Source organism: Camelus ferus, chromosome 18 (genome assembly GCF_009834535.1).
Source record: "Camelus ferus isolate YT-003-E chromosome 18, BCGSAC_Cfer_1.0, whole genome shotgun sequence".
Lineage (NCBI taxonomy): Eukaryota > Metazoa > Chordata > Mammalia > Artiodactyla > Camelidae > Camelus > Camelus ferus.
This window is the reverse complement of record NC_045713.1, coordinates 36,000,837-36,022,392: the sequence shown is the minus strand read 5'-3', so window position 1 is coordinate 36,022,392 and position 21,556 is coordinate 36,000,837. Positions and strand designations below refer to the sequence as shown.

At 48.2% G+C, this 21,556-nt stretch overlaps 1 protein-coding gene across 1 annotated transcript in view; it reads left to right on the top strand.

Moving 5' to 3' along the window:
* Positions 1-21,303, top strand: part of BMERB1 (bMERB domain containing 1) — a 107,744-nt gene extending 86,441 nt beyond the window's left edge. The window contains exons 3-6 of the mRNA XM_006179073.3: positions 10,286-10,359; positions 16,090-16,204; positions 17,494-17,576; positions 20,072-21,303. Of these exons, the coding sequence (XP_006179135.1) occupies positions 10,286-10,359; positions 16,090-16,204; positions 17,494-17,576; positions 20,072-20,184 (385 nt within the window). The 3' untranslated portion in view covers positions 20,185-21,303. The remainder of the gene's footprint in view (positions 1-10,285; positions 10,360-16,089; positions 16,205-17,493; positions 17,577-20,071) is intronic.
* The last annotated feature ends 253 nt before the right edge of the window (positions 21,304-21,556 follow it).

Here is a 21,556-nt window from a genome sequence, read left to right as displayed (position 1 = left end):
ATTTGGTTCCTGCCAGTGTTTTGCTATTGCAAACAAGGCTGTATTGCGCATAATCATAGCTAAATCTTTATGGCACCCTTAATTATTTCCCTAGGATGAAATCCTAGAAATGGAATCACTAAAGAGCTTAAATATTTTTAAGACCCTTGACGTATATTTCCACATTGTCCCCTGTTTTCTACTCCCATCAGTCCATTGACCGTATTTGTTATTTCTCCTTGAGGCTTTTCATCGCTGCCTTCCGCAACTCCCAAATCTCTAGGAACTAATCCAGGGGGAATGGGGAGGGATCAGGCTGGGAGATGTGGCTATTATTCTAACTATTGCGGCTGCAGAAGGCTTGCCTCCCCCCTGCACAGAACAGGCCCCTGGGCTGACCACTGCTTAGAAGATGAGACTGATATCCGAAGTCTGACCTCCCTCTTCTTATAGGATTGCCAGAGCCAACGCAGGGCGCCCAGTTAGATCTGAATTTCAGATCAAGGACTGATCATTTTTTAGTGTAGGTATGTTTCAAAGTTTGCATGGAGCATCCTAGACTAAAAATGCTTCCATATTTATCTGAAATTCACATATAACTGGTCTGTGTCTTCGTTTGCTGAATCTGGCAACCCTATCCCCTTTGTGTCTCACCTCATCCGTTCTGTGTTGGTTGTATTTTCTCCAGAGGTCCTCTTGAGAAGCTTCTGCAAGCTGGCCGGCAATAACTTTTTAAATGGTTGCCAAGTTCTTCTTTGTCTAGTCAGAAAGTTTATATGTAAACAGTGCCCTGTTGTTGGACATTCATGGTGATTCCTTTTCTCTTCTCTTTCCCTCTCTTTTCTCTTTCTTCCTCCTTCTCCCCTTCCTTTCCTCTTCTTCCTCTTCCTCCTCCTTCTTCCTTCTCCCTCTGTCTCTCTCTCTTACTTGTTTGGAGTTTAATCTTTCTCTCCATCTTTAATAGTTCGTGGACCACTCATCCCAGGGCATCAGGGCTAGGATTAGGGAAAGCTGGGACCAGACCCCTTCACAGCTGGCTGAGCCCAATGGGATGACTTAGTGCCTCAGTCTAGGCACTCTCTGGGCAAGAGATTGGGGGAACAAAAATAGACAATACATGAAATCACAAAATGTGATATCCCCTTCAGGGAAGGAAGGGTGGGAAGGACAAATGCCGTCACAGAAACGGCCAGATCACATTAGCAGGTGCTGCAGGAAATCTGTCCACCAACCTCGTATGCCCTGGGCGCAGCCCAATTCCCCCCTGGAGCCTAGAGGTGGAAGCAAGCTGGGTCCCCAGTCAAAGCCGCAGGTGGGTGAGAGCCCTGTGGTCTTACCACGTGGCCAGGAATCTTAGCTGGCTTGATTCCTGGTGTCTCTTGGAGGTGAAAGTTAAATTAGGAGGCCTGCACACAGTAGGCTCTCAGTAATCACCGATGATTATTGATTTATTGGACCAGTTAGCAAATCAGCGATGAATCAATGATCATTGATATATTTCTTTATCCGTATAAGGTGAGAGATCTTCTAGCTCCAAGAACTCAGTTAGTCTCTGATTACTTTCCAAGTTTTTTACTGAAAATCAGAATCAGGAGAAAATGTTTCTATAACGATCTGGCTAGTAAGAATTTTCGACTTTGGGCCGTCCGGTCTCTGCTACAATTACTCAACTCGGCCATTGTAGGGGGAAAGCAGCCACAGACAGTAGGTAAATGAATGAGCATGGCTGTGTTCCAATAAAATATAATTTATAGACACTGAACTTTGAATTTCATGTAATTTTCATGTGTCCAGAAATGTACTTCTACTTTCGATTTTTTCCAACCGTTTAAAAATGTGAAAGTCATTCTTACCTCGTGGATTCCAACAAAGCAGTCAGGGAGTCAGTTTTGGCCCATGGGCCATAGTTTGTCAACCCTGCTGAAGATTCATGAGCAAATATATCTTCCAGGAAGTCCCTTGAGTGCCTTAAACAGAAAGTTTAGAGTGAGGATGCTCTTTATCCTGGGTGGGTACATACTGATCACTGTGTCTGCCAAACTGGCTTTTATAGACATGCAGCCAGGCCATGCTCTCACCCTAGAACCGAAGATGGCTCCCATGTCAAGTACTTCATAACCCAGACTCGTATGGCACCAACATGTCCTATTTGGGTAGACTCTTCACTGTCATATAACACAGACACCACACTCCTTTCTACAGTCAGTGTCTGAGCTGCCCTTCTGCCTGAGTGCCTGGTACCCTTCTCTGTGACCATCCAGGCTGTGCCCCTCCCTTAAGTGGCAGCCTACACTGAGAAGCCTTCCCCCAAGCTACTCTGGTCTCTGTCTTCCCTGAACACCAACCACCATATGGGATGGGACTTTTATATGCCCACCTGAGAGGTCAGATTTCTGAGTTCAAGTTCCTATTATTTACTCTATAACCTTGAGCAAGTTCCTAACGCCGTCCAAAGGATGATAGTAATACTACTCACCTTAAAGGGTTGCTGTGAAGGTTAATTGAGATGATTTGTGTAAAATGCTTAGCACAGAACTGGCGTCGATCATATGAAAACATTAATACACGCCAGCTACGATTGTCTTTCTGCATTGTTTGATGTTGTTACGGGGAGGCTGTATTTATGTAATATATATACAATTTTTAAAAGGCCAAAAAGCATCCTTTTAGGTCCAAAACAAAATTAAATAAAATTGTCTGTATTTGGGGAGAGGAAAGTCTTAACTGGCATGAATCACACACACAGAAAAGGACATAAACCCCAATTCAGCTTGATGAGTTCTTCCCTGTTAGTAATTTTTCTGAATCAAAACAGAGACTATCTAGAAACCCCCTGAGGAGAGAAGAGGAATCTGTGCTTGAGAGAGGTGACATTCTTTTAGAGACAGTGTCACATCCTGGAATGAGGATCTGATTACAACCAAGGGAGAAGCCAATTAACATGCAGACCATAAACATGCCATGGGGAGAAAATGGGCCTTCGGTGATGTGTCACAAAGGCATCTCTTTCCTGGGTGTGTCACCTGAGCCCATGGCAGGCACTTCTCTGGTCTCTTGGTCCCCAGTGTGATGCTGAGAGATGTCTGAGCCCGGGGGGTCCCTGGAGATGTTTTAACACTTACTCTCCCCAGGGACAGCGTTTAAGCTCATTAATCCAAGAACGCTAGAGACATGCACACATTCATCATCCCAGTGCCGTTAGGTCGGAGGAAATTGAAATGGCACAGAGAGTGAGACTCATTCTTTGATGCAGGAATGTTGGCTGGGAGTTTTTGGGAGTGTCTGCCAGCTGGCAGCCTACCCAGGGCGGAGGGCTGGATGGAAGTAGCCTTTCCTGTGCACCTATGGGGCCGCCCGCTCTGCACCCATAAGCTTTTTTCAGTCTCATACAACCCCAAGACAAAGGTATAATTTCTTTTGAGCAGTGAGAGCACCGAGACCCAGAGCGGTGAAGGGACTTGCTCAAGTCGGTACAGCCAGTCAGTGGTGGAGCTGATGCAGGCCCTCGCGTCCTGCTGGGTCTAACGCTTGTTATCACCTCAGAGTGCTGGCAGAACAGGGCTCCGGGGATCCTCGAAAGCCTTCAGTCTATATGTGGGGGAACAGAGGTGCAGGGAGAGGAATGATTTTCCCAGAGTCATTCCGACTTAATTAGAAATATATATGGTCTTTGCCCCCAGTTCCTGGCACAAAGCTCCTGAAACTCTTGTAATTTGTTTTTTGACCCCAGTTCCTGACACAAGAGCTTCTAAAACCCTGAGAATTTCCAGAGTGATGAGTGTCTTTCTGTATGCTAATAACATACATGGGGGCTGGTGGCTTTAGTCAGGGAGCTGGTCCCCAGAAAGAACAAAGCATGATTAGAAGCTTGGAACTTTCCACTCCATGCCCCCATTCTCTGAAGAGGGGAGAGGGGCTGGAGACTGAGTTAATAATTGATATACCTACGTAATGAAGTCTCATAAAATTCTTTCAAGTATGTTACGAGAGCTTCCAGGTTGGTGGACGCATGAGGTGCTGGGAGGGTGGCACGCCTGGAGGGGACTTGGAAACTCCACACCCCTCCCTGTCCCTTGGCCTGTGTATCTCTTCACCTGGCTGTTCATCTGTATCTTTTGCATTGTCCTTTATAGTAAAGAAGTTAATGTGAGTAAATGTGTCCCTGAGTTTTGTGAGTACTACTAGCAAGTTATTGAACCCAGAGAGGCGGTCATGAGAATCTCCAATTCATAGTCAGTTTGTCAGAAGTATAAATGGTCCAGACTTGCAGTTGGCATCTGAAGCTGGGGCAGTCTTATGGGACTGAGCCCTTCACCTGTGGGGTCTGTTCTAACTCCAGGCAGTGAGGGTCAGAACTGAGTTAAGTTGTAGGACACCCAGCTGGTGTCCACCAAGAACTGGAGAATTGCTTGTGGAAAACCCCACATATTTGGTGTCAGAAGAGTAGTGCGTATAGAAAAACAGAGTTTTCCTTTTAGTCATAGAGGAAGTTTACAGTGGGACTTGGATTCAGACCCAGGCTCCGCATCACAGACCAGCGTTTCTAAGACCAGATGTTACTTCTTCTCACCCATCCCGAGGAGTCAAGAGCGTTCACAACGTACAAAAGAAGGAGCCAAATAAATGTTTTAAAAAGTCAATCCTTGGGGTGGGGGGATAGCTCAGTAGGAGAGCACATGCTTAGAGTGCACGAGGTTCTGGTTTCAATCCCCAGTGCCTCTATTAAAAAAAAATTTAGGGGGAGGGCATAGCTCAGTGGTAGGGCGCATGCCTAGCATGTATGAGGTCCTGGGTTCAATCCCCAGTACTGCCATTAAAATAAATAAATAAACCTAATTATCACCCCCCCCCCAATTTTTTTAAAGTCAACCCTTTCCTCTGTCATTCTGCTTCTGACTTCACATCATGGTCTCTGCTGGGTTTCCATTAGGCCCCAGACTATGTCGTTTTCAGAGAAATTTTGTAAAGCAGCAGCACTATTATTCCAACAGAGCCTATTCACCTCTCCCTGCCCAAAGCTGGTAAAATGACCACTTTTCTCCATCGTCCCAGCATGAAAGATTGAGATACATAATGACACGGGCTGACTTTCTTTTCCTTCCTGCTTCAATCAAGTTCTCGAGATGACACTTCTGTCTCTAGAGCAAGCTGGCAGCAGCCGAGTTTGATTTCCGGGGTTCAGCACTGTTCGTGCAGAGAACTGAACAAATGGGGCTTATTTGAAGTTCCAGCCAAGCTTCAAAAGTGCTTTACATGAACTATTTCAATGTTTATTGAATAATTTTATTTCATGGCATTGGACAATCATCATGATGTAATGAGTAGGGCATATATATCTTTAGTTTGATCCTACTTTTATTCAAAATGTGCAGAGTCACATACATGTATCAGTGAAGGTGTCTTACCCTGCAAGTAACGGAACATCTGATTAATAGTGTCTTCAATTCATTAAGTGTTGGGGGTGGGGTATTCAAGGTTGTCATCAAGGGTCTGGCTCTTTCCTCACTTCCCCTTTGCCATCCTCACCACAGTGGCCGTAGCAGCTTCAGGACCTGGAGTGGGTAGCACCCAAGACTCAACACATTTTTCTCAGAAGCTCCCCTAAGCAGACTTCCTCTTCCATCTTGGCCCATCATGGCCCAAAGTGGGTCCCAAGTCTACCTCTAGCTGCAAGGGAGCCTGGAAAAGCGTTTGTCTGGCAATGGCAAACGGGATTACTGTGACTGGTGTTATGGACTAAATGTGTCTCCCCAGAATTCGTATGTCAAAGCCCTAATCTCCAAGGTGATGGTATTTGGAGGTGAAGCGTTTTGGAGGTGATTAAGGTCATGAGGGCAGAGCCTTCATGAATGGGATTAGTGCCCTTATAAAAGAGACCCCAGAGAGAAGATCCCTTTCTCCAACAAGAAAGCCGTTCGGCAGATCAGGAAGAGTTCTCACCAGGTATGGAATCGGCCGGCACCTTGACCTTGGACTTCCCAGTCTTTCAGAATTGTGAGAAATCAGTGTTGGTTGTGTAAGCCCCCCAGTCTACGGTATTTTTGTTGTAGCAGCCTGAACTGACTAAGATAACTGGCTTTTCTTGTTAGTAACATGGGTCCTTGGGCTCTTTAATCAATAGAAATTGGTAAGAGGACAGACGAGAAATCTAGGCAAGGCTGCAGCACCAGGCAGCGAAAATAAGAAACGGGTGCCTCTGCTCGGTCTCTGAGGAGGCTGTGCTTGTTCCTTAAATGGGGTGAGAGTAGGGGCAGATTGGAGTGTCGGGCTGGAGGGGTGGCTTGTGTGGTCTGCCCACCCCCTTGGTACTGCTGTGTGCAGTGGTCATGCACAGTACCCTGCTTTTGCTTAGAAATGGCAATTTGTTTGTGGCCTTTTTGTATCTTATTGTTCATAATTGCCCAGACTGTGCATATATGCAGTTATTTTTGGCCCCTTATAGTTTCTTCATATTCTGTTGCTCCAGGAGACATTTGTCCATGAGCCAGCACTGCAGTGAGGGTCCCAGATCCCAGCCTATCTCTCCATCAGGCTGGAAACATTGCCTCCTGAATAAATCAGGGGTCTGGGAGGAAGGGGGAGAGGGAAAATCAGTTCAGTGGGCAACCAACCATGTCGGCCACCGCTCATGCAGATACATGGAGAGGAGACACCAGGGTGAAGTGGTCAAGAAGACAAGCTTGGGCTGAATCCCAGTGACCACTGACCAGCGTGGGACTTCGGGTGCATCATTTAACTTCTACTTCCTTGTCTGTAAAGTGGAGATAAAAACAATGCCTCTCTCACAGGACTGCTGTGAGGATTTAGATGAGTTTATGGATGGAAAGCAAATTCTCAATAAGCATTGACTTTTTGTTCCTCTTAATGGTGGAACTCTTGCCTCCATCTTCCAGAAAAAGACCTGCTTTTTGTTTAGGTAAATACCCTGAGCAACAGCTTGGGTCGGGGTGGTAGAGGAGCAAACTCCTTTCCCGAGGATGTTCAGGGAACCCCCAGGCTTTGGTTTTGCCAGCTGGGGTTTGTGAGTTGAAAACCAGAGGTGAATTGTTTGGGATCTGAGGGCCCTCCTTTGGCCACAAGGCCTGAGGGAGAGAAAGAGAGAGAAACAGAAGAGATGGGAAGCTGGTGGCAAGAGAGAAAGCTGGGAAAAACAACAGTGCTGTGTAACACGGATCTTAATGGAGATCTGTACATGGCTTCCTGTGAGGGCTTCACACGAACTTCACCTTACTTCCTAATGCCTGGTGGATTCAGACGTGCTTGGGAGGACTCAAAACCATGCTGAGTGCAGCTTTGAGATGGACAAAGGGTGAAGGCTAAGGCCTCCAAGGGCCAGCCTACCACACCTGGGTTACGGGTAGGCAAAACACTGGGATGAAATTCACCCAAACACTCGGAGGGGAACAGTGGCCACTGCGGGCACATGGGTCAAGATTAGGTGTCATCTTAGCTTCCTTCTTCTTACTTGTTTGCATTTTCCAAAATTTCTACAGTGATCAGGAATCTGTTCTACAATCAGATAAGAATTTTATTTTAAAATTTTTTACAGAGAGGAATATAAACAAAAAAGGGTTTGGCGTTCTGTTTTTGTTTTTTTTTAAGGTTGCCCATGGTGGCTCCATTTGTCAAATAAACTGCTTGTCCAGCATCATATTCATCTTCCGTCTTCTCCCTGCCTCTTTCTAACAGGTATTAACGATAACGAATACCACGTACTGAGCATTTTAGTATGGATGTCCCAGGCACGCGCTCAGTGTTTGACATGCATAGAAATCCTAGGAAGCTGTACTATTATAATTCCTATTTCAAAGAGGAGGAAAGTGAGACAGAGAAGTTCGGTCTCTGGCACATGGCCCCTCTGAACTAGAGCTGTCTGGTGCCAACACTCTTGCTTCTGACACTACTTCTTGTTCCTTTCACCATCTTTCCTTCTCTCATCTTTCAGAAATTATCCCTCGGGTACCTGTGTCAATTCTGTGGTTGTAACCTAAGATTTCTCAGCTTCATCCTGATCGGCATTTTGGAGCAGATGTTTCTCTTTTGGGGGGTGGGGGGCTGTCCTGTGTACTGCAGGATGTGTCGCAGCATCCCTGACCCTACCCACTAGATGCTGCTAGCAATCCCCACGCACACCCAGCTGTAACAGCAAACACATCTCCAGACATTGCCAAATGCCCCCCGGGACCAAAATTGTCCTCACTGAGAACCACTGATGTAGCCTGATCTCCGCGCTAGATGTGGAGAAGAATTCTGGATGGAGTACCTCCAGTTGCACGACTGTGGATGGGAACCCAGGGGAACAGTTTGTCCCCTTCTGGCAAAGTCCCCAAGCTCATTCAAGGCAGCTGCCACCTGCTAGGACATTCCAGGGCAGGGTTTCACAAGCGCTTGGAGTGCCTCTGGCGACAGGAGCAGGAGACACAGGCTGAAGTGAGACATTCCTGCCGCTTGAGAGCTGGGATGCTGGGGTTGGAATGGGTCATATGTGCCTTTCTTGGGGAGCAAAGGCAGGGGTGGCCTATGCTGGTCTGTGGATGGCACTTCTGAATGGAGGCGGTGGACCAGGTTCTTGATGAAGACGCCAAGGAGGCAGGAAGATCAGTGGACCCAGCCAAGTGGATTTCTAGTCCTGGTCCTGCCCCTGCTTGCTGTGTGGACTCAGTTGAACCCTCTGAGAATATTCATGCTTCCCTCCGTCTCTTCCTGGGACGGAAGGTTGATGTGTCCAAACTGGCCTATGCCACCCCCTCACCTGCTCCACCCTCCTTCAGAGCATCTGACGTTCCATCATATTTGTGTTCACCCTCTGTCTCCCCCAGTTCAGTTTCAGCTCATGAAGGGAGAGGGGGCTGGTTCATCCCAGGAGGCTACAATGGTGGTAGACATAGTAAATGCTCAATAAATACCTGCAGAATGAAGGCACACACACACCCTATGAGGAAGCTATTTGAAACTACGTCTCAATGTCCATAGACACATCATATCCTCAGTACTCAGTGGTTCCTTTCTGAGACTCTGTAGCCCCGACCCCAAATAACCCAACATGATGAAAAAGCTTTATATGAATCCATGTTGATTCTACGGAGGCTAAAATAGCAAACAAACAGCCTCCCAAAACCCACCTAAGTAACCAAAGTAAGGGCATAATTAAAAGTGCCCAGATAAATCCACTTGGTGAAACTCCAAGCAGCCATTACAAACGTTTGTCACAGGAAGATGAGTTAATATTGCAGCGCATACACACGAAACTATAATACATAACGTGAAGTTGAACTGCGATGGGGGGAGGGTGTAGCTCAAGTGCTTAGCATGCACGAGGTCATGGATTCAATCTCCAGTCCCCCTCTAAAAATAAATAATAAAACCTAATTACCTCCCCCTGCCAAAGTAATAATAAAATAATACAATAATACACAAATAAGTAAATAATTTTAAAAACTGTACGTGTAACCCGATTGCTGAGATTATAAAGGTGAGCTTTCCTTTCACGCTGTTGTTGTGAATTTCATGTAGTCCTTCTGGAGGGCAATTTGGAAATTCCTGTTAAAATGCAAGGGTTCACATCACTTCACCCTCCGATTACATTTCTAGGAATTAATTTTGCTAGAGATTTCTTTATTTTAGGAATTTATCCCAGAGATGTATTAGGAAACAACTCCAATGTCTATGAAAAGGGAAATAGCTAAATAAATCACTGTATATCAAAATAATGGAATACTACACAGCTATTAAAAATGAGATGTGCATGTCCTGACATGGAAAGATGGCCAAGATATATCATTAAGTTAAAAAAAGCAAATTGCAAAATGTTTTTTGTACATTAACGATGATGTCACATTTGGTAGCATGAGCATAAACTTTTTTTTTTTAATCTGGAGGAATACAAGCCAAACTTGAGAGCGGTTTTCTCTAAAGGATAAGGGGAGATTTTCTGTCTGTGCTGTGAATATCTGTAATGTTTAAAAGCTTTTAATGTAGCTGAAATAAGAGGACACTGAACCTACAACATGAGCTCACTCATGTAAGCAAACAAAAGCCAGGCGCGTGAAGACTGGAGGGAAGTCTGTCAAGGTGTTATTAACTGTAATTGATCACATCTAAGTTGTGGGATAGTTGGCAGTTTTTGTTTTTGTTTTTGTTTTTGTTTTTGTTTCTTTTGCAGGAAAACTTCTCCAAGGAGCATGTGTGGTTTTTACAGAGGACAAACCTCTGCCCGAAACCCTCTTTGTTGAAGCTGGGGTGGTGCTCAGGGTGCAGGGTGTCCTGTCAATGTAACCTGCTGTGCTGTGGTGTTCTCTTTCCCCAGGATGGATGACATCCAGCTCTGTAACGCCATCATGGACTTGAAGCAGGAGCTGCAGAACCTGGTCGCCGTCCCAGGTAGCCATGCGGGACCCCACCTCGGTGAAGCATCTGCCCAGAGCCCCCAGCCTGCCCCTTCTGGAAGCCAGAGTTCATCTCCACTCCTAGTGCAGCCTCATTCTCGTGACTCAGGGGTCCCTGATCGCTTGGTCCAAACACAAATCCAAGTCAGGCAGGCCCGGAGGTTCGAGTCCTAATTCTGGCCACCTCCTTGACCTTGGGCAAGTCACTTTATCTCTCCGAGACTCAATTTCTCCTCCTCTGAAAAAGGGGTAGTAATAGTAACAGCACTTAATTCACTAGATAGAAACCTCTCTGTGCTAAATGAAACAGTATAAGCCATGTGCCTGGTTTAGTATCTGGTCCAAAGTAAGAATCCAGTAAATATTAGCGATGATGACTCTTATTATCCTGCTTGGAAACAGGTGGGTATAGTGGCTACAGGCTCTGGCTTTGGAGTCAAACCCAGATCTGTCACTCATTAATGACATGATCTTGGGCAAGTTACTTCACTCAAACTCGATTTCTTCATCTGTAAACGAGGACAGCCATGCTGTCTACCTCTAAGGACTGTGGTGAGACTGACCGAGGGAAAAAGCCTGCAGGTGCTTAGCACACGTCCCATCCTATAGTAAGTGCTTCATAAATCCGTGCTGCTATTGTCATCACTCCCCAAACAGATCACCGCTCACCCTTCAGCTTATAGCTTGTCTGGTCCTTTTTCTCAAGAAAGATTTCCCTGCGCATCCAGGCTGGGTAAGGTGCCCTCTGGGGTCGCTGACATTTGTCAAAAGTACAGACAGCCCCAGACTTATGGTTTGACTTAACGATGTTACGACTTAACAATGGTATAAAGTCTCCAAAAATGTCTCCAGGTATTGCCAAATATCCCCTGGCAGCGGAGGTGGAGGTGGGCAAATTGCCCCCCGTCTAAGAACCATTACTTTCAAATCCAGGGATATGGGTTTGAATCCAGGCTTACCAGCTAAATGAACTTCGTTGAGAACCTTGATTTCCTGAGCCTTAATTTCCTTGTTTGCAAAAGGAAGCCCACAGTGGGCGCTCACATGGTTGTGGCTATGCTGTAGGATGATGCGAGACAGCAAATGCAAAGTGCAGGCGTCAACACACTCTAGTTCTAATGGGAGTGTGTGGATGACCATAGTATCAGGCGACACCATTGCTTTAATGAGCATCTGCTCGGTGCCGGGCCTCGTGCAGGCTCTGGGAGTGTGCAGGTCAGTAGACAGTCCTAATTGAAAGGGAGTGGCAGCTGTGGATACAGGGTTTCTTTTTGAGGTGATTAAAATGTTCTATGATTGGAGGGAGGGTGTAGCTCAGTGGCAGAGTGCATGTCTAGCATGCATGAGGTCCTGGGTTCAATCCCCAGTACCTCCATTAAAAATAAATAAACAAGTGAATAAACCTAATTACCTCCTCCCCAAAACAAACAAATAAAATATTCTAAACTTGATTGTGGTGGTGGTTGCCTAACTCTGGAATGGGTGAGCTGTATGCTATGTGGATGATATCTTCATAAAACTCTTGCCACAGAGAGTGAGATGTTAACTATAAAACAACAAATGAATGGGGAGGGGAGAAAGAGCTGAGTACAGATACTACCCACTAGAAACTTCGGTTAGCGTGGGGAGCTGGCATCGGTCCTTTTTACAAGCTTCTTATATGATTGCCATGGGCAGCCAGGGCTGAGAGGCACCAGGCCAGCTCAACTCTCATTTTATCGTCCTCCGAGGCATTATCCGGTTGAAAGGTATTAAAACCCCTCCAGGCTTCTGTAAACACAGAACAGGCAACTACTGAGGGACACCGGAAGCTCCCGGAGCTTGTGGGAGTTGCATCCGCTTGCTAATTGGCCGTAACAAAGCCCCACGAACTTGGTGGCTTAAAACAACAGAACTTTGATTCTTTGAGAGAAACCAGAAGTCCGGGAACTTCCTTCTAGAAACCACAAGTCTGAAATCAAAGTAGCAGCAGGACCATGCTCCCTCCGAAAGGCTCTGGAGGAGAATCCCCCGTTGCCTCTTCCAGTTTCTGGGGGTCCCGTCACCCCTTGTTCCCTGGATTGCGTTCCCAGTCTCTGCCCCTGTCGTCGTGGGGCCCTCCTCTCACTGTGTGTCTCTGTGTGTCCTCTCCTCTTCTTAGGAGGACGCCAGTCATTGGAGGAAGGTTTCACCCTAACGGCTATGACCTCAACTTGTTAACCTCCGCCAAGATCCTATTTTCAAATAGGGTGTTTCCAAATGAAATGGGGTGGCGAGGGAGTACTGAGTATCCTAACACAGGCGTGATGCCCAGCCCAACCCCACAAGAGTCCAGAACCAGAAACCGGAGCACTGGTGGAATGTTCTTTGGCACTTGGACTCTCTCTCTCTTTCTCCCTTTCTCTCTCTCTCTCTCTTCATTTTTGGACCATGTCCCATTTTCTCCCTCTGGCACACAAGCCAAGCAAGGCCACTCCATCTCTCTTCCGTGATCTTCCCACCCCAGAGTCCAGCTCTCAGGGCCTCTGTGTCCCAGTTTTCAACTTCCCCAGAAACTGTGATAGGCCCAACCTCTATTGACATCACCATCTTGGGAGAAGGATTTCCAGAGCCCCCTGTTGGTTCAGCAGGACATGTGGGTGCTGCTGAGGCAAAGGAGACCTGACTGTGTGGCCACGAGGCCAGAGGGGCTCCAATGGGTGCCGTGGCGGCCTCTGGAGTATGGGTGGAAACGGGTGGGAGAGGGGGTCATTGGCTGACATGATGACTGGGGTGCACGACTGACCAGGACGGGGACCAGGGTGAAGAGAACAAGGTACTCAGCTGGCACACAAAAGACTCCATGATTATATTTTAATGTAACATTTAAAGTACCAAAATTCATGCCAAAAAACTCCCCAAAAGTTTAAAGTAAGTTGAGATCAGTGCTGACACCCAGCAGGCAGAAGCCAAGAACGCTAAACCTGCATCAAGGGGACAGTCCCCCCGAAGGACGTGTTCTACTCGAAATGCCATCGACTGTCCCACTGAGAAGCATGGTTCACACAAGGTCATAGGGCCCCTTGGCAACAGAGCCCAGGTCCTCAATGCCAGCCCCGCGGATTCTTCCAGGAAGCCCCACCTTCCCCATCAGTTTTGTGCAGAAGTTCAGATGCTCAGTTTTCCTTTCCTCTCCTGCCTTCCCGCTCACCTCTCTCCACCTTCTCCTCTGACTCCTTGTTAAGAGCTTTTCTATGTATTCCTTGGACCAGGGCCAGCTTTCTCGATGGCTTTAGCTGAGCTTAGGGGGGAAAAACCCCGGTGCTCCCAGCAATACATCAATAAAAATATTAAGCATGGCCAAGAAAATCATGTTTCTCCAGCCAAGGTCAGAAAATAATTCACCAGACTGATTAGAGAGGACACCTGGGGCCCTTCCCACCTTCGGGGCTTCTCGAGAACAGGCCAAGACGTCTCACCCCACCTCCACTGCCACCACCGCCCCCTCAGGGCTGGGGACACTTGGATCTGGCTGTAGAAGCCTTGGTATCCTGCCCTCGCGTGGTGTCCTCCCCTTGGACATAAAAATAGTTTCTCCCTCATAGCGTTATTGGAAAGAATTAAACTAGTGGTTCTCAACCAGGGATGACTTTGTCCCGCCCCCAGGGAACACTGGCCATGTCTGGAGACACGTTTGGTTGGCACAACCGGGAGAGGGAAGTGCCTCTCGCATCTAGTGGGTGGAGGCCAGGGATGCAGCTGAACATCCTGCAGTGCTCAGGACAGGCCCCATGACGAAGAATGATGCAGTCCCGAGAATCAGTAGTGCCAAGGTTGAGAAACCCAGATTAAATGAAAATGTAAAGCTCACAGTCATACAAATAGAATGATAATTGCTGCGATGTGTGAAGCACTCAGCATTTGCACACTGATGCGGTGAGGCTTGCTTTTCCTTCGTTAAATAAGTGCTTTCTTTTGTACCTGCTTCAGTAAATATTTCATCTAGAGGGCATTTAATCATTAAAACAACAGTGAGGATGCTAAATAATAGCTTATAATAATAGCAGCTGCCTGTTCATGAGCCCTGACTATTCAGCGGGCAGTGAGCCTAATATTTCACTTGGTTTATCTCTCTTAAAACTTGCAACAACTTCATGATTATCTGTATGGAGAGAGTGGATGCTCAGAGAGGTTGAGGAGTGTGCCCGGAGTCACACAGCTAGGAAGGAGAGGAGCTTGGGGTGTCAAGCCAGGACTGCCTGACTCTGCAGCGAGGGCTCACGGTTGTGATGGGGCCTGCAGGCCAGGGGGACCAGTTAGGAGACTGAGACATGGTTCAGGGAGAGGTGATGGTGGCCTGGGCTAAAGAAGTGGGTGCCCTGGGGGAGATGGGGAGCAAGGTCACATCAGCAAGTATATGGAGTTGTTAGGAATCAGGTGTGTGATGCCAGCAAGCAGGGGATAAAGGTAGCAAATAGGTAGATGATTTTGGCAAGCAAAAGGGTACCTGTAGGTAGTTGGGTGGTGCCTGTAGGCAGGTGAGTGACACCTTCAAATAAATGGGTGATGCCTACAGCTAGGTGGGTGGGGCCTGCAGTGGGTGGGTGGGGCTTACAGGCAGGTAGGTAGTACCTGGAGGCAGGTGGGTGGTGCTCAGAAGCAGATGGGAGATGCTGGCAGGAAAGGTAGGTCACACACACAAGCAGGTGAAGAGCCTTGGCCGGTGGGGTGGAGACTTGGGTGAGTAACTGGTTCGTGAGCTGGCACAGACCACTTTGAGTAGGTGGCTTCTCCTGTGAGTTGCTGGGAGGGGCTGCATGAGTGGAGGGCTGCAGCTGAGTATCTGGGAAGCCTGGGGGATGCCTCAACTGGCAAGAGACAGAAAATAGGAATGAATAACTTGGGGAGGGAGGCTTCTGAGTTCCTACGGGCCCTGCCAGTTGTTACGTGATAGATCTGGCATACATCCGGGGCGCGGCAGGGGACACAGGGATATCGGAGGACTGTTGCTGGTGACTTGGAGAGGACAGAGTCCAAAGGGGGAATGATAACCACCGTGACCAACGCGGCTGTAACCAGGAATCCGGAGGCTGCTAGCAACTCCACCCCACCTTCCTCGCTCCTCCTTCTGATTAACAGGAGACATGGATTTTTCTCTCTAATCTAAATGTTATATTCTCCTGGTCTCTGGTTCTGCCTCCAGATCTGGAGGAAATTGTCACTGCCAGCAGAAGCAGGCAGACGGACAAGCTGCCCCACTTTTCCTTTTTCTTTTTTATCTTCTGAAGAGGTCTGAGCAGAGGGAGCCCAATGCAGGTTTCAGTTTCCGCCCTCCTGGTTTCCTCAGTCCTCATGTCCAACCCTCATTCTTTTATTACGATTTGGCTTTTTAGCCTTTAGTCTTTGTGACAGGATGGAAAAGCATGGACGCTTTTCTTCTGACAGATGGGCTGAGCCCCACTCTAGGGTAATCCCCTCTTCCCCCCGCCTTCCTCCCGCTCCCACTGCTGCATCCTTACGGCTTACTGAGGGCTGCCCGCAGGCCCGCTCGAGGCAAAGTCCTTTACTAACATCAGAGCACTTAAGCCTCACTGTGTGTATTTTACAGAGGAGGAAACAGAAGCTTGAAGCGCTCAAGGTGCTTCTCCAAGTTCACCCAGCAAATTAGACGGCAAGGCCAGGATTCTGACCCTGGCCCCTCTGACTCAAGTGCTTTCACCAGCTGCACTCAGACTGTCTTTCTTTCCTGATGTTTTCTTCTTCCCAGAAAAAGAAAAAACCAAGCTGCAGAAGCAGAGAGAGGATGAGCTAATCCAGAAAATCCACAAACTGGTGCAGAAGAGAGACTTCCTGGTGGACGACGCAGAGGTCGAACGGTTAAGGTAAAAAATGTGTCCCCCGAGCACAGGGCTGTTGGAACACAACCCAGCTTCCTGCCAAAACCTCACATCTGCTCCTGGGACTCACAGCCTTGCAGCAGACATGGGCAAACACTCCCCAAATGCTGGATGCAAATGCATCCCGGCCTTCTGGCCTGAGGACTCACTTCACACGCAAGAGAAATTCAAATGCAGCTCCAGAGAGTTTTGCAAAGGCCTGTGGGTCTTAAGTGAATGTCATTCGAGGATGTAACCAGGGAGGAACTACGTCACATAACACATGGCAGAGCTTCCTGTACGTTCTTTTCACGGTGATTTCTCCCAAGTTTCAAGGCAACTTCCAGAAATTTCTGTTGGTTTCTACAGAAACTCTACACCCTGTACTGACTTGCTTCCTCGCCCGTCTTCCTCATTTCCCAGCTTTGTTCTCTCCTTCCCCTCTCCTCGGTGGCTCTGATATCCCTTCCTGGCCTTCAGGATCTCCTGTTTGCAGATGCACCGGCCACCTTGGTCTGGACAACAGTGGGCCCTGTGCAGCTGAAGGCTCCCAAGGAGGCGGGGGCACAGGAAAGATATGAATGTTTCTTCTTGATTATTTTTGTCCTGGAGCAAAGCCTTTGGAAGAGGCTGAGAGGGCCTCTTCCAAACCAGAGGGCAGCTTCCGTTTAGTTCTCTGTGTCTTCCTGAGTTCTCCGAGGCCCCTAGGACACACCTTGCCCAGCTCAACCAGGCGTGGCCCGTCGATTTTGCTCCTGGTGACCCTTGGAAGAGTGGAGGTGATGTGCCCTCTGAGATCTGCCATGTACCTTGTCCTGGGCAACTTAAAGGTACATGGCCAGGAGAGGGCCATCCCAGCTCCCCTCTAGGAGGGAGGCTGGGTCCTGTAACATCCATGCCTCTGCCCCGGGGTCCCATACTAGCCTGGGTAGGCATTTACTCTATCACTGATATGTTTCTGCATCATAGTAGACTCACCAGTTACAACATGCACACACTATACACGCATAACACATAACATATGCACACCACCCATACGTAACACATAACACTCACATAACCCACACCAACATGCATGTACCACCCACATATAACACACACCAAAATACACACACTACCCACGCATAACACGCACCAGCACATGCACACCATCCACACGCAACACAGAACAGCATGCATGCACCGTCCACAAAGTCTGACACATGGTCCCTCCCTCTCGCCTCATTTCATCAGTTCCTTGATACTCTCCCAGCTTACTGTATTTTCCTCTTGTCTTTACACATCTGTCTACACAGGGAGCAAGAAGAAGACAAAGAAATGGCCGATTTCCTGAGAATCAAGTTAAAACCTCTAGACAAAGTAACCAAATCTCCAGCCAGTGAGTGCATACATTATTCATTCACCTCCCCTTATCCAAGAGAAAAGGAAATTTAAAAGAGGTCAGGGGTGGAGGGGGCACACCAAAATGCTTTCTAGAGATCAAACTTGAGCACCGGATGGCAGCAGGCAGGGCCAGCTTCATGGGCAAGCAGCCCGTGCAGCCGCCCAGGGCCCCACGCCTAGAAGGACACTGCACTGGGTTCTGCAAACTCTGTAGCCAGTCCTGGCAGCAGCCATCACCCTCTCATCATATGGTTTGGTGCATTTCATAGAAAGACCTGGGTGGCCACAGAGGCAGGAAGCAGGGACTGAGGCTCAGGGAGCTCTGGCCTTGGCTGGAGTTGGAACCTTTGGAAAAGTGGAGCCAGGAGTTTGCGTCTCAGAATATTAGCTTCACAAAACACTCAGAGCAAAAAGGATTCTGTGTGAAATAAGTTGGGGAAAAGCTGCACATTTGGCCCTCCGTCTGTAGGGCCCCAGCATCCGCTAGCATGTGAAAGCGGTAACAGGTGCTCCCGTCGAGGAACTGCCGGCTCTTCGTTGGCCCAGTGAGGCCACTCAGTTATAAGACATGGATGCCTGATCCAAACCAGCCCGAGCGAAAAGGGAATCTGCTGGGAAAAAAGAGCAATCGGAACCAGGGCTTCAGGGACTGGACACTGTTAGAACCCTGGCTTTCCTTCCACCTCTCATCTTGGCCCCTCTTGGCGTGTTGGCTTCATTTTCTCCTACTACACAGGCCTTCTCCCCTCGGGCCAGAACTCCAGAGCCATAGCTTAGCAGCAGCAAGGCAACACCAGAGATGCCCTCTCCTGGTATCTGAATGTATAAGATTCTGATTGGCCTTTCTTGGATCAGGTTCCCACCTCCTAGGCCATCACTGTCACTAAAAGGCTGGGAACCTGTGATTGGCTAGATCTGTGTTACTTGCCCATTCCTGTAGCCACAGGGACATGAGCTGTTATTAGAGGAAAAGGGACAGGAAATCTTGCTAGAAAGATGAAACCCCAAAGTTTCCACTATCAAATGCAGCCACCAACCCAGTTTTCACTGATCATCACTTAATATCCCATGAAAACACAGCTGTACAGCATGTAGAAGTAAAGAAAGAGAAGGGCCCTGGTCCCTTCTGCACACCTCCAAAATCACAAGGCACATAATCTCTGCCTAAACCCAGCTTTCTCAATGGACTGTCTCTTCCACAAAAGGCAAACTAGAAAAACTCCACTGAGTACTGCAGAGAAGGAGCAAGGAAACTTGCCTTTTATGTAGGTTTATAGATAGAAAAAAGAATTCTGGCAAGAAATCAAAACGCCAAGCTTGCACCACGTGCAAGGGGCCCATTGTGGGGTCCAAATTTACGCCACCCATCTTGGGTGCTGGGATCCCAAGTGGAAAAATTAAAATGAACCTAAAACCAGCGAAATCTTTGGGATCCCAGCAAAGCAAATATAAAATTGCTAGGCAGACACATGTAACTGAAAAATTGTGCTCTACACCAGAAGTTGACACAACATTGTAAAATGACTATAACTCAATAAAAAAATGTTCAAAAAATTACTAGGCAGAGACCTTTCGACTCCCATAATACACAGCCCACAGATAAAAATCCCTATGAAGACAATCTTTCAATAAAAACTTAAAACCCATGAAGAATTGAACCACCATGATAGGAATCAGCAGATGCAACAAAGAGAATGTCCTCCCATCAACCAGAAATAACAGGCTATCTAAAAGGGACAAGAACTATATTTAAAATGATTAAAGAGATAAGAGAAGGAATAATACCCAAAGTGAAATAGCAAGATGCCACGAAACAAGAATAGGTAGATTAGCAAACAGCTAGCCTTCTAAAAAAATTATTGTCACTGAAATAAAAACTCAATGGATTAAACACAGAGACACAGCTGAAGGGAGGATTCATATAATTGGAAGACGGAGCTGAGGAAATTACCCAGAATGCAGCAACAGGGGACAAAGAGATAGGAAATATGAAAGAGAAGTTATGAAACATGGAGGTTAGAATAAGAAAGCCCAGCTGACATCTAATAGGCACTCCAGGAGGAGAGAGAGCAGGGAATGACAGGCGAGGGTGTCTGAAGAGGTAATGTGTGAGCATTTTCCAGAATTGAAAGACAGGAGCCCTTAGAGCAAAGCGGCTTACATAAAATTTCTCATTTAATCATTTGCCAAATACTTCTTGAATGCCAGACCCTGTGCTCGGCTTGGCAGATGCAATGGTGAGGAGAACAGAATATGAGACAGGCTAAAGTCAAGGACTGAAAGCCAGTGGCCGCCAGGGAGGTGGAAACAGTCACCAGGACCATATAAAAATCATGCCACTTCCCCCCACCACGTGATCTGTGGTGTCGGAGCAAAGCCTGGCCAGGGTTGGGGTGGGACAGGGGCTGCAGGTGGTCAGGGCTGTCCTTACCTCACCTCTCCCTCTCTCCTGCTTCCCCTCTCTGCTTCTGCTCCCCTCCCTTGCTGCAGGCTCCCGGGCAGAGAAGAAAGCAGAGCCCCCGCCTAGCAAGCCCACGGTGGCCAAGACGGGGCTGGCACTCATCAAGGATTGCTGCGGGGCCGCCCAGTGCAATATCATGTAGCCCCCGTGTGGGGTGCCCCCGGGGCCACGGGGACCCCCCCCCCATCCTCTTGTCTTCATAGCCCCCATTTCACCGGGGCCCAAGAGCTCTCCGCATCGGAAGGGATTGAAGGCAAGCCCGTGACTGCCACCAGGGGCCGCCCTGTACAGAGTGTAGCAACAGGGAGTCCCTCACCGTCGCATGGCCCTTCCCAGAGCATGCCGAACCCAGGAGTCTGTCTCACTGTTTATCCAACCGCCAGGAAAGGTCCTCCCTCGAAAAAGTCTATCTCCACTTCTATCTAGCGGTATCTAGCCCACCGTGCTAATGAACTGGGAGAGGGGCATGATCCCCAGGTGTGAATAGTCGTAACTCGTCAACAGTCTAGCACCATGTTGGACACATTCCCCACCCATCCCTCTAACTCTGCTGTCAGGCCTGCCCCAAACGGCTCCATCCCCTACCCCCATCTGTCCTCTCCCAGGGGCTGTGCCCGGAGGGCTCCACACAGCCCACGTGTCTTTGGAGACACAGAGGGCCATCTGTAAAGACTGAGCTTGTGTGTGGTGTCGTGGTCCTGTCTCCCGCATCCTCCCCTCCCGTGTCTGGGCACGGCTCACATCAGGAGTGTGTCCCTTCGCTCCTGGCTCTTCCTCCCCTTGCAACATCTGTCCCAGGTGTGTGGAGCACAGTGGGGATGGGGCCCTGGCTGGACCACATCCAGGGCTTGGAAGAGGTAGCAGAGAGCTGGAGGCTCCAACACCAAGGCAAGGGCATATGAGAAGGGGAGCCAGAGAAGATGCTGACCCAGGCACTCTCCACACACCGGGGGCCACCGGGCGGAGTGCCAGCGGGACACCACTCACCAGCCTAACACACAGACCTCCGCAAACAACAGTGGCAGGCAGGAGAGGCGGCCTGACCCGACAGTGTCCCATCATTCGGTGGTGTGTTTTAACCAGCCTACCAATCCACCTGTGTAACTTGACGTACCTTTGCTACAGCCAGCCCGGCACAGCCCGTGCGACCTCTCTGTCCGTGTGTGTGTCGTGACCGGCCTCAGTAGTTAGCATCGCTCAAGATTCGCTGATGTGCAATCACCCATCGGAGAAAATAAAAATGGAAACCACGTACGCAGCATTTTACGGTTTTTACTTTTTTCTTGACTGTAGAGGTAACCCATGTACATAGTTAACCATTTCAAAAATATAGAACGTATAAAGAATTTTTTTTAATAAACTCCCATAATTCCTCCAACTTGGGACCACTCTGACACGTTGGCATATTTCCTCTCTGTCTTTTTTTATGCATTTTTTTCATGACTAGCGTCCTATTGTATCATTTTGTAACAGTTCTCTTTTTCTGCTTAGCAGAATGTCACTCCCTTTCTGCC